The sequence below is a fragment of the Pelecanus crispus genome, chromosome Z, assembly GCF_030463565.1.
Source record: "Pelecanus crispus isolate bPelCri1 chromosome Z, bPelCri1.pri, whole genome shotgun sequence".
Taxonomy (NCBI): Eukaryota; Metazoa; Chordata; class Aves; order Pelecaniformes; family Pelecanidae; genus Pelecanus; species Pelecanus crispus.
In genome coordinates, this window is record NC_134676.1 from 37,028,052 (window position 1) to 37,041,656 (window position 13,605).

The following is a 13,605-nucleotide window of genomic DNA, read 5'->3' on the forward strand; positions in this document are numbered from 1 at the left end:
TTCGTGAAAATAAAGGCTTCAAATTATCAACCTATTACAAATGTATTGACACAGCCTCTCTGATTACCTGGGCCTGTATATTTCCCTATGGGGACCTAGAAAACCTGTTTGAAAAATTTTGAATGTTACTGAAGGACCAGTGTATTAATGTGTAATACAGAAACATAGCATTCAGAGAGTGATGTCCTTAATTAAATAGGGTAGTATCTCCTTTTGTGTGTATTCCTCTGAAAAACATAATGTGCTCAAGAAATTCCCAGAAGGAAACAGACAGAATAGATTTTAAATTGCACATAGCTTTCTGGCTCTCCATGAAGGAATGAAAAGTGTTCAGAATGATTATCGGTGGCAGAATCAGGCTGCAAAATCTCTGCATATTTTCAGTTTTTACATGGACTTCGGTAAAGACAAACACTTTTCAGAATCCAGATTTGCAGACAAACTATAATCACTTCTAAATTTGGGACCTGGTATTGTGCTTGTGCCCTCTCTACCAATTCTAATTCCATTTTGGAGAATAAAGAAAAAGAAAATTTGAATCAAAACTGCAGCACAAAACCATGGAAGATTAAAGGCAACAATAATAATTTTCTTATTTCAGAACTCCTACGAGATTTTGTTAAACATTTGCTTGAGGCACAGGTGGTACTGATCAAATTCATTTGGCACCTAGCAGCTGCTTAGACACACCTGTGAGTCTTCTAGGATGCCTTTTCTTTTTATGTGATTGTGTCTTGCAGGGCTGAGGGATGCAGTAAAGCAATTGTCACCCATATAAAACTGTGGCACTCTTTCACTTCGAAACATTCAGGCAATAAAGTGGAATGTTGTTGTTAGCTTTTATTGAGAGTAATTCAGAGTTGAAATACATGCACAAGTTGCTACAGTGTTTAGAGTGGAGTTTAAACCAAAAAAATTGTTGTGCAATAACTTGGCTTGTTAAAAGCCTGCATTCCTCATCCCTCACTATAAATGTCATTGCTACCTTTCTGGTATTTAATACCTTAATTTCTGTCATATGCTTCATGTTCTGTCATAAAATCCAAGAGATTCATGCCTAAGGATGTTACTAATAAGGAACAGTAATCCTTCTTATCATTGTCAAGACACTCTAGGCCTTTCAAAAAAACCAGTGAGCTTAAAGAACCTGATTTTTAAAATAATTTTGTCAGAAGAAGCATTTTTAATAAACCAGTACATATTTTTTTTGCCTCAAGTTTTGATGTTAGTAATAATTTTCTGGTGCTTTGGGCTTTGAATATCCAAAATAAGAAAAGATTTGAATGAGCAACTGTTGCCTTGAAACTACTCCTGGGATGTTCCCAAATAGTTAATTATAAATAGGTGAGGCCACATTTGATATTTCTGCTTTGTGAGTGACATGATTTGGAATCCCTCAGCTTTGTGCTGAGAAAGGTGCTATAGAAGGTACCATGATTATTACATCAGATTCCTGGCCTGTATTGTGTATTTCTGTGCCTCTTGAATTCAGGAAAGTATCACTATTACACCTTGCTAACAAAGAATTATTAGTAGTTTGCTTTTTTGCTGGTCACAGCAAAATTAATGAAGCTGCTTCCACAGTGGGACAATACCCTAGTGCAAGAAAACTTAGACTCTGTTGGCTGGGATGCATCCTTCTACCCTCTGGTTTGTTAGGTCTTTTATTTTCTAATTCTGTATTTGTCTGTCTGACAGCTCAAAGATTTCTGCCCCATGGACTCACACCACTGGATCTAATGGAAAAAAAATTGGTTTTTTACATTAATCTGAGAGATAAGTGAGAGAAAAATATTATTGCTTAGATATGTGTTGGAATTTTGTCTCACCTCAATTTCATAAAAGTGTCTTTTGTAATGTCAGTTGGGCATCTGAATACCCAGATAGCTTCCCCATGCTGAGAAACTTTGGTGCTATGCTGTGGATCTTCATGCATGCATTAGCGAAACCTCATTTCCAATGTTGTTTACAGGTTCTTGAAAAACTGCGTATTGCTGCAGATGGTTGCTGCCACTAAGGGTCAGATTTCTGCCAGGCCACTCCTTCTTTGTATGGTTTGCTCACTGCTTAAGAAGGGTTCTGTTGCCTTATTTTTGGAGACTGTTTTCCTAAGCTTGTCTGATCATAAACTGAGGGAGCAAAGATGAGAGATGTGGCAGCTGTGTTACAGTGATAAGTTTACTGAGAGAATGAAATGGTGATATATGTGTAGCCAAGACTTTAAGAAAACTTGAAAAATGGAAAACAAATCTTTCTGGATATTAATCCAATTTACTGACACTCATCTTAAATGGATTGAGTACAGCTCTCTCAGTAAGGATGACCATACTCTACCAGGACTAAGTTTCATCAGCAGATGTATAAATTACAGTAAAACCAGGAGGAACTACTGCTCAAAGCAGAAAAGTGTAGAATATAGATCAAGATAAGAATAAGCTTTTTTAGATGACTGTATGCTTTTCAGTTCTCTCCTCTTTTCAAGAATTTATCATTCAGATTTGTTGAGTAAAAAAAAAAACAAACCAAACCCCATGCTTTCATTACTGCTTTTCTTGTTTTTTATGTCTCATCTTCCTTCATCCTCAGTATCCCAATGGCTTTTGATGACTCTCTTGGTCTGTCTGTTGTTCCTGAGTAATGCTTCTGGCACCTACTTCCCTCCCATATAATTACCAGCAGTTAAAGCATTAATATTGATATGGAAAATAGTTAAGTGTTAAAAGTTAGCAATACATTATTGAGATTATTGATACTGCAAATGCATTCTTTATGAAGTCTTTATTTTAACTATTGATAACTTGGGAATATAGCAGCAATTAGTAGGTTTGGTTTCTTTTTGAAAACCTGTTAGAAATTGTAGTAACAGGAAGCTGACTGCTCTTACAAGGAAAAGATTTTGCAGAATCTGCGTATATTCCTATAGGGGCAAAATAAGTGAAGTAGGAAGGTGACTCCTTGGTGAGGAAGTGACATTTTTACACTGTAATGTGACTTCTGAAATTAGAAGCGTAAAATTGTAAGAAAACCTAATAAAACATAATTTTATGATTACATTTCATGACCATAAGTGCTTACAAACACAAGTAGAGGCTGTTACTTGAAAGTAAAATAAAACTACAGATTTCCTTTCTTGAAATAACTTTTATTGTTGAACATTTTTTGCCATTCCTGGGATGAAATATTTTCATGAAATATGAGCTATTTCAGGGACATTTTTGTTTGTAAGATAATAATTTGTCCATAATTTTTATTACAAAAAGAATATGTGTCAGTAGCAGGGCTTCTTTTTCTTTTGGACACATGCATGTTTCTTCCTCTGACACCCCTGAGGATTCTTGATTGCCATGACTCAATAATGCAAGAGTAATATCAGTGGGTGTATCTCTCAATGTTATTCACAAGATGGGAAGCTAAATATAAATTTTAAAACCCCACACTTGTAAAACTCTGTTACTTTTATGGCAAGTGTTCTTTTTTTTTTTCTTTCACTTAAAATTTACAGCAGAGGAGCTCAAAGCAACCAAAAGAATTGCGTGCCCTGTATTTTACTACTAGATACAAGAGACTTACATCAGAGGAAAAAGTCTGCTGTTGTAACCAGCATAAAGTTTGGATTCAGGGACTCTTACTTCTTCCCATCACCCACTTCATATTAAAATATTCCCATGCCCCACTTCAATTTTATTAGCTCATGTCCTTCTAGTCACCCCATTATAGCTGCACTAGCTTTGCAGCAGCTCTGATCTCACTTCCTAGCTGGCAGGGATGACTGCCTCCTCCCAAACAGCAATACCAACTCACATGTAGGGAGTGGCAAAGCAAATCTATACTTCATCTTCCCCCTGGACCCTACACATCATACTCATGGTACTCCCAAGCCCTTCTTTTTCTCTGAACTTCTCAGCTAGGATAAGTAGAGCCAGGATAACTATGGCATCTGGCTGTGCAGAAGGATCAATACAAGAAACAGTTATAATACAAGCACCACAGCATGGACTTTCTTCTCAGTAAAATAAATTTAGTAATACAGCATTTGTGAGTAATAACCACAGCCTATTTATAAGTCCTGTGCTTATCTTAAATAGATGAGGAAATACCGTATCTACCATTCCTGATTGTCCTTCAGATGGAGAAACAGAAAAAGAAACCAGAAACTCCAAACTCCACAATTACCAAGCACATGTATCTCACATACCTCTATAGAAAGATAAATCAGTATCTCATATAAATAAATAATTTATGATTGTTACACTTGCCTAATTCATACTAGAGTTGCAGTCACTGTTGTCAAATGCTAAAGTACAAAATATTGATACGTAGCCATTGTGATAAAACATACTGTTCTCTCAAGCTGAGTCACCTTCAAAATATGTTGTGAAGTGCTAAAAACTGAAAAATCTACAAGATTTCCAGTTGATAATATACTTCCTATTTCTGGTTAACAACCTGTATAGATATTTCACCTGTAGCAGAATTCTTTATAGTCAGTCTTAATGAAAAGCAACATATTCCATTAATATGTAAAAAGCCCTCCCTGATATTTCACGGGTTTTTATAACAAAAAACCCAACCAACCAACCAAAAAAAAAATCATTCTTTGGTTTGGATAACCAAAGAAGAAAAGGATTTGTTTTCATTATTTATTTCCAAAAACTATCACAATACCATAATAGTACCTGGGACATTTTGATAGGTATTGGTTAGATACTTCCTGATAAAACAACCTCTTTCTCAAAGAACTTATATATCTCCCTAAACTTGGAGACAATAGGTGTAAAGTTAGTTTAAATAATTTTGAATGCATGTACATATTTAAGTTTGCTAGCCAAAGTACTTATATATACATTTTTTCTGGCCCTCAGAAGTTTTAAGTGCTAACTTATGATAGAGCAGTCAAAATGCTGGACAAACATGATCTGTTCCAAAAAGCAAAAATACACTCTAAATATTAATTCATGTCACAAAAGAGGTTTTAACTGTTAACTGTGTTATAGACCATAGCTGTAAGTAACAACATAGAAACTTAGTTTGCAACAGAGTCTCATGTAAATGACAGTTATTCATTAACTTACTGACTTTCTTCAAATGCATGTCTTTCATTAATGGCAAATGCTGACCAGTTAGAATGAGTTTAGTAACGGAAGGCAAAGGACCATTAGTGGACATTTTAATCTTCCAGTCTGATTTATCTGGATTTTATGATTGTGTCTATAATAGAATTAAAATTTCACTTTTCCTAATATCATGTTTTCTTTCTAGGTTTGTGGAGACCAAAATCAAGGAGCAGTTTTCCTACGTGAATTTACACTGATTCGGAGAGAAAGTCTTCATGATGATTTCCTATCTGATTTGCTGAATAACCACAAAACAGAAGATCCGGTAGGAATCTTCTATTACTTTAAAATATTTGATCAGAAATGCTTGCAGAAATACAGATTTTTGTGCTAGGTCTTTCATTCTGCTTCATCAATTTATGAAAAGGTACAAATCTAGATTTGCTACATAAAAATGTCACCCTAAAAATATTGGAAATTCCTTGTAATTAAAGACTTGTTCATAGGATGGGTGTCAAATGCATATGAGGTTTCATTATTTTAAGGACAGGCTTTTTCAAAAGAAACACAGATTTATCTTTTGCTTTCTAATGAAAATTTTTCTCATTCAGAATTTTGGCAGTCTAAATTGCTGCCATTGTTTGATTTACAGAGGCAAAGGGAGTTTATTTTTTATTAAATATGAATGAGTAAAGTTAAATTCACAGGCTTTGTAAAAAATAAATAATGCTTTGAAAAGAATAATTTTATAAAATGCACCAAGGAAAGTAACAAACAAGGAAAACAGTTTTATGAAAAATGTATTTTCAGTCTCTTCTATATATGCCTGGCAAGATATTTGTTTCAGGTCTGAAGGATTTCATGTCTGTCTAGCAGCCTACTCTCAGATGTTTTTGAAGAAAAGAATGTGGTATTTAAGAACGTTGGAGTCATGCTTAATCATGCTTTAATATGAAATAAAGCAAGCCAGCTGATTTTAAACTGCAGTAAATTTACAGGTCTGATATTTTCAAGGGCTTATATATTATGATGTCCAGCACAGTGTGGTTTAACAGAAGTGGTGGTGCATTAGCTTCTGATATTACCATGAATCGGTGATGTATTTTAGGGATTAAAGTTCAAAATAAAGGGTAGGATCCTCTATAAGATAGGAAGAGGAAAGGAAAGTGATTCTGGAATAACTAACTGTTGGCATAGCCATGCTTACCGCCTTTTTAATCAGCTTTTTCTCATAGCTTCAGAGGGAAATGCCTGAAGTTACCTTTCTTAGGGCATGAGTGAATGTTAGCCAATTATCATCGGTGAGAGCATGTAGAGCTAGGACTTTGGAAGGATGGGGTGGATATCTTTTGATAAGTCTTGTTGCTCAGGTCAAAGAATCCAGTTAACAAAAGGAGTGAAGGCATTAAACAATCCACTGTGTTTGTGCTAATCCATCTGCTCTCAGACAAGTTATCCTTAGTGCTTTAAAACCGCTAAAAGAGATTTCAGATCAGGCAAAACCAATATTTTGTTCAACCATTGTGGGTAATTTTATGACAATTCAGGATTGTATCAAGTAACCACTTTACTGCCAAGACAATAAAGATTCGTTGAACAGACAGTGCTGGTCTTCCGCTACCCCCATCCACTCATCAAAGAGGTATGGCTGAAACTGTTATTCATTAAAACCATTTATTCTCTGTGGTCCAGAGAAGCAAGCAGCATTTTATTACCGTTTTGTCGGTACCAGTGAACTGATTTATTGTTTTTCTGAGTTGTGCTAGTCTTATGCTTGTTCATAAGTGTATTGTGATTGTGTTCACAGAAACAGAAAGTACTCTGTAAATTATTCATAGATTTGACTTCAAGGTAGTGTTCTTTTTTATTATTATTTCACAAGGATGCTGGGTCATTCCTGTGATCTTCTTGAAAACACAGCTACACTGAAAGAATATAGCACAGAAAATATGACTTTGTAATCTTTCTTTAGGTATGACTTAAGGAACTTTTATTCCAACCTAATCTTTTTCTGATATAATCTTCAACTGCAGAAGCACATACTGTTTTCTCTGCATGACTGATTCAGTAGGGAACAGGTAGCGTGGAAGAGCTTGAAGTAACTTTTCTGCATTTTGCCTGAAATATTTTAAATATATATGTGGTCTCATAACTTGTTTACTGTGTGCTAAACAGACTTCATTTCAAAGACAAGCATTAATTTCAACATGGGCTTTTCTCTGGCACTTATTCTAAATTTCTGTTACTTCAATATTAGTGAATTTGTTTTCCTAAATTTCTGTGACATAGGCAGGATATTGCTCCTATTTTACGGATGTAGACTCGAAGGCTCACAGACATTAACATCAAAACCCGCTACTTTTCTTGAGTGCTCTGTCTGAGACACAATGATCCATTTTTTTCAATTCACCTCACCTGACATAGCAACAAGTTCAGAGGGGAACTATTGACCTCAGATGCAATCATGAGTGCTCAGCATCTTTGTCTGTCAAGCTGAAGATAACAGGTAAGGCACCTACAAGAACAAAGAGTATGTGATTACTAACATATCAGAAAATATGCTACAAGTGGCTTGGCTGGAGTGATACAAAAACTGTTCCAGAGGCAGAGATGTAGAGTATAGTTTTCCAGAACAGAAAGCACAAGCTATATTTCAGGATCAACCTTTCTCAATTCATGGGACCAACCCTTTTTTCCCCATAATTTCCACTGTGGTCATGGTGTATCTGAAGAGAAAATCTACTCCAAAGATGTTTTTCTAACAAATGAGACATGGGGAAAACAGCCTCTTTTATCATACTTCCCCAGTAAAACTTCCACTTTGATTATTTTTAGGAGTCCTGTGACTAACATAGGGTAGGCTTATCTGTTTGCAACTTTTCAAAATCAGCATGCACGGAGAGCCTCAATGAAAGCTGTGCAGCTAGTGTCTTAATTATAATTTATAAAAATCTTTAACCTTTGTATTTTCCCCTGATGATGACATGAGCTGATGTGATGCTTTCTGGGAAAATTAATGGGAAAATTCAGGCTGGTGATCCAGATTTAGAAGTTACTGTCTGAAGAATGTGTCTTCACTTTTCTAAAAAAGACCATGTATGACTCTTTCTGTGGGTAGGTGAGAGCATCCAAAAAGGCTGATTCACTTCTGATGTTGAAAGGTAATATCCCCAAAACTCCATAACCATTTGGGAGAAGAGGTGAATTTCCAGAGGTGCCAGATAATTCTCTTAAGGTATAAATGACAGAATGGCCACAGTCAACGAGCAGACAGGTATAGCTTTCTGGGCCTATGCCTTAAAGCTGTTAGCAATGGTGTTATAATAATACCTTGCAATTCCCAGCAAAAGTTGTAGACATGAACAGAGCTTTTGTTTTTTGTAACCAGTTACTACAGCAAATATGCTTAATGAGGTAGTATTCATGCAACCTGCTTGTGAGGTGGTTTTAAGCAATTGTTTGCAAGCTTGTGTGTTAAAAAGTATGTTAGCCCAAATATCTTAACTTGCTATAGTCAATGTCCAATGAAGAATGCAGAACTGTATGTCACATTTTTGCTGTACCATAGTGGATGCCCTGTTGTACAATCTGTAGGCTTTATCTTGCTCATTGAAATGGCTCACAGAGATGCTTTCCTTATCTTTCAATTATATTTTGATCCTTGCAAATACAGTGATTTATCCTTTTACTATGTAGCCATTAGGTCTTAGAGTTTCCATTTCAATATAAGCACTAAAACCCAAGTCTATTGATGTAGCTCCACCATCGTTAACTTCAGGGGGGAAATTACTAGAAGCGAGAGGAAGATTTATATTTTTACCATTTTCTGTCCTGTGCAAAGCCAATAGCTGAGATTACACTAACAAAACTATTCAAAGGAAACCACTGAGGCATGAAACTCTCAATTCCTAAATTATGTTGTTTTTCTGTCTTTTTCATCCTTTTTCTGGAAAAAATATATTGAAAATAATTTAAGAACTAGGGCAGGAACATCCTGCAGATTATTCTCCTACAATTTTCTAAAAGTTCCTCATTGTGTGTTCCTGAAAGCCAGGGATAATACTATTTGATATTCATGAATCCTGAGGCAACTCTATAAGAAATGACTCTTGTACTGAGAAATTATTTAAAAACTTAGATAAAAATCCAAAGTTTTCTGTGCTGAGGTCTGATTCTGAGATAAAGTTATTGACTAGAATTTCTCTACATCATTATGAAGCAAGAATGAAAGCAAACCCTGTATACAGTGGAGAAAATCTAAGATGAGTGTCTAAATTTTTTTTTTTCCTGTGTAATAGTTGATTCTGGTATTTACAACATACGGCTTACACATTTCAGATGGAGGGGATAATTTTCAGAATTTAAATATCATGAACATTTTATTTATGCTATTTTTTGAGCCATAATTTTTTTTTCCTTTGTACTCTGAATTATTTGATGTGTAACAGTAGAGGATGGTCAGCCCATTGACTAAGGAATTTCCAAACTTCTCAGCTAAAGATCACGTATTTCTAAACATTTATAAAATGGTGCTGCAGAATCCTGCTTTGAGGTCCTTAGGGATGGGAAATCACCAGACTGCAAGAATTACAGGGCCTGCCTCATGCAACTGATGACATGACAGATAAAGAAAAATGCTTTGGTGATATGAGGGACTCTTCTATGACTAGCCATACCCTGTATTTGCTCTTTGCTGAGAACAGGTCTCCCTGGTACAGGTTAAAACAGTCCTATGCATGTTGTTGCCAACCCAGTTATTTGAAAATCATGAGTCTGTCCTGGCAAAACCATGAGAAGGACCTCAGTGTTTTGGGGTGTAAAGCAGAGCTGCCTGAAATTCTACTTGCACCCAGAGACCAGAAATTTTTTTAAGAGTTCCCTGGAAAATAATGCCCTTAGAGAAGTCCAAATCAAACTGGGGCTTCATCTGAGGTGGTAAGGAAAGCAGTAGGAAACAATTAGGGCACAGACTTCTCACAGGCCACTGGTAGCAGCTGCATGGCATGGCAGAACATGGTTTGTGAAGCTCGCTTGCGTGCCATAACCACTTGGTTTCTTTAGAACAACAGGATGCCCCTAAGCCACAGATTAAACATCATTGCTCTGCGAGAATCTCATACCTTTAGAGATGAGAGCAGCCTTTTCAGTTTGTTCAGTGAAATGGAAACTTGACTGTAGGTAGTGGGATTCTCTTCTTCCATATAACCTGGCTCAGGTGTTTCATCAGTTCAGAAAAATCCCTTGGCCACTGGCTGATAAATTGTGTTCTGATTTTACTGAGTAACATCATCCTTTGTGTTACTCTTCTCACAACAGACAATTGTCAGGTTCTTTAATATATCATAGTAATCCTTAAAAAAATTCTTTTGTTAAACTTCTGTCTCATGATTCAACCCACATTCATGACTACTTATCCGCTTACTGTTTTGAGCATGGACTGTTTTCAGTGAAAATCATTTCTGCCACAAATGTTTTGAAAGGTTTTTCAGTCTATACTTTAAAAATTTTTTTCCTCCAGAATAAATTGCTCTAAATTGATCAAGGTTTTTATCTTAAAGGTTCATCTGCTTTAAGAAGAGAAAGTATTAAATATCTTTAGAGATGTGTGGATCATCAAAAAAAAAAAAGAGATGGACTGTCAGCATTCTATTTCCTACTTGCCTTAATTCTAAATGTCTACAAATACTGAGATACCAAAATGTTTTAATGCTTTCTTGTCCATTTTGCTGATTGCTTCTTAATGATATTATTTACATCCCTTTAAAAATAGAAGCATGACCATTGAATATTTTGGATCCCTAACTGTTCCTATATTTTTCTTTTTCTGCTAGAAAACCAATTGAGACACTACAACTCAGAAGAAAAAAGATTACATTCCAAAGTTTTGAATCTAGGTCCCACTGCTGCCAAAACTGTCCCGTGACTGTATCTAGTGCTGGAGTTGATGCAGAAGGAAAGGAGGCTGTTTTTAGAAAGACTGAGTTATTAGCCTTGCCCACATTAGGAAAATGAAAAATTGAAACACAACTAAGCCATTGTTTATGTAATGATATAGAACACTGTTTGGTCTACCACAGTACTTAAATAGAGTTAAATTTATTCATATCTGTTCCAGATACCTCTTCCCTACAACTGAAAATTTCCCTAGTTTCCATCAGATTAAGCAGCTTTTCTGTTTGCTTCAATGAAGTACTGGAAACTCTTTTTTCATTACACTATTTCCACTCTACATGAGCATAATTCAAATAACTAGTAGCTTGTTTTGCACGAGTACAATATGGGGTTGCTCTTTATGTGTGCAAGTCTTGCTTCTGTGCATTTTAATAAAAGACTTTTGAAACTGTAAATTGCAACTGTAGTGTAAATAGTTCATGAAGGAAATCAGTTAAGAAGAGTTACTACACTCAAAACGTGTAGATCTAACTTTTCAAAGCAAACATTCAACATCACTGTTTTGTAAGGTGTTACTTCATTCAAGTGAGCAGTTCCTCTTTTTTATATCATTGGCAAAATTTACGTAATAATTTTTATGGAATTTATTAATTAAGGTACAATGGGTGAAAGGTAAGCATCAAGTAGGTGAAAGAATAATATAAAAGGGCTCTAGCAAGGAAGACAGGGTACTGACCTGAGGTATTCCAAACTTCTTCCTCTACTTGAGGTCATGAACTTCACCTTGAATTGTTCTATAGAAGGCAAAGCATGAATGAAAAGAGCTACAATATTTTAACAACTAGTGATGATGAAATGAGTAGCTCATTTAAAAGTCTTGGAGGAAAGTGCTACTTTTTGTTGGACTTAGATTACATCCTTGACTAAGAATACTTTTTTCTGCTGCTAGGCAAATGTTTGCTGATTTTCTGTTTTATAAATATTAACTGATCATGCTAGTAAAAAATGTAGTTGCATAGCTTTAGCTGCTTCCAAGTTTACCATTCCTCATACCTTCATATTTCTGTCTTAGGCTGGTATATCTTTGAAGTACTGTTAGTTTTCTTTCTTTCTTTGTATGTGTATATATAATACATATATGCCATATATAACTAATTGCAGATATAGGTACACATACCCCTTTATATGTGCATATGCCTACCTCGGTGCCATGTTCGCAACATGGGTCTCAGAAGTCTGAAGTAATGTAGACATTTTAGTAAATGCTCACTACTAAGTTGTCTGAAAAAGACTAGAGAAACAAATCACAGCTTATTCTTTCAGTTTTGCTTTTTGGGTAGTTATAAAGAGTGATGCTTGAGGACCACAAGCTTTTCAAGAATGCTTCTCTTGCCTCCCACTTGTACAGAGCTTTCTTAGCTGCACCGAATATAGGCATAGAAGCTTTGGGATCAACACTGCCTCTTACAGTTAATAGATACTCTGTCTGCAGTCCTCCACCCTTGGTCAATGCCTCTCAGCATCACTGCGAATGAAAGGGGGTTTATTTTTTTCCATTCCCTGTTCACACAGGCCCAGGCTGCCTCCTGAGGATGAGGGCTGGAGAATCCAGCCTGAGGAGCTTTGACTATCTAAGGGAGAGGTAGCACATTGGAGGGATTAGAGAATGTTAGAAATGCTTAAACTTTTTCCTTTTTGGGTCACACTAAGCTATGCCAGGGCATTATTCCTAGAAAAATTATACTACTGAAAAATCACTGGCAGTGTTCAGAGTCTAAATTTAGTTTTCTGACCTAAAAGTAAGTCTGTATGCCTGCATATTTCCTAGCTGCCATGTGTGCCATCATATCCTGGCTTGGTTTATTGAGTTGCCTCTTGTCTAGGATTTTGGTTTAAAGGGGTTTGGAAACTGTTACTCCTGAACTGTGTTAAGTAGGACAATGCCAATTCCAGTACCAGCAAAAAGCACCGGTGGATGGGTATATAGTTTACACCAATGATCAGAAGGCTGTGTTCTAACATCTTCACTGTCAGTGCCAGAAAGTGTGTTTCCCTTTCCCTAGGTCTCTTTCCTTTTTTTTTCTTCTTTTTGTTTGTTTTTTAAGGCTATTAATGTGGTCCTCATCTCATGGTTGCCATGAAACTTATAGTGATGGTATTCAAGAGCATAAACTTTTAGAAGTGACTTTGTACAAGCATACCTATACACAAAACTCGTATGTTTCCATGTTCAGATAAAGGAATCAGCAAGCGGGTTTGTAGACCTGGCTAAAGCCCGTACATGGTCAGAATCAAGCAGCATTTACAATTTGTGGCATTTACTCTGCTCCTAATATCTAGATTTAGAATGGTAGTTACTTGAAAAGCTATGAATGGATGACCACAGAATCAGAATAAATCCTAAAATGCTCCTCCTCAATTGCAGTACCATTAAGCGCAATGTGGTTTCAATAATCAGTTGCCACATACTAAATTAAATCGTGATGAATGTGTTTAATCTGTTGGCATTTTTAATTAACATTCCATAATTGTCTTATTAAATCCTTATTTGAAGATTACATTTAAGTCAGCTTCAGTTTTATTCTTGTATGCTTTCCATGGCTTTTCTTCCTTCCTTGTAGCTTTCAGATTAGTAGTGCAGGCCTGTATCCAAATATGT

General features: G+C 35.9%; 1 protein-coding gene across 1 annotated transcript in view; it reads left to right on the forward strand.

Moving 5' to 3' along the window:
* The window catches only part of ADAMTSL1 (ADAMTS like 1), a 486,156-nt gene that overhangs the window by 116,500 nt on the left and 356,051 nt on the right, over positions 1–13,605 (forward strand). Inside the window, 1 exon segment of the mRNA XM_075727091.1 lies at positions 5,260–5,379. Within this exon segment, the coding sequence (XP_075583206.1) occupies positions 5,260–5,379 (120 nt within the window).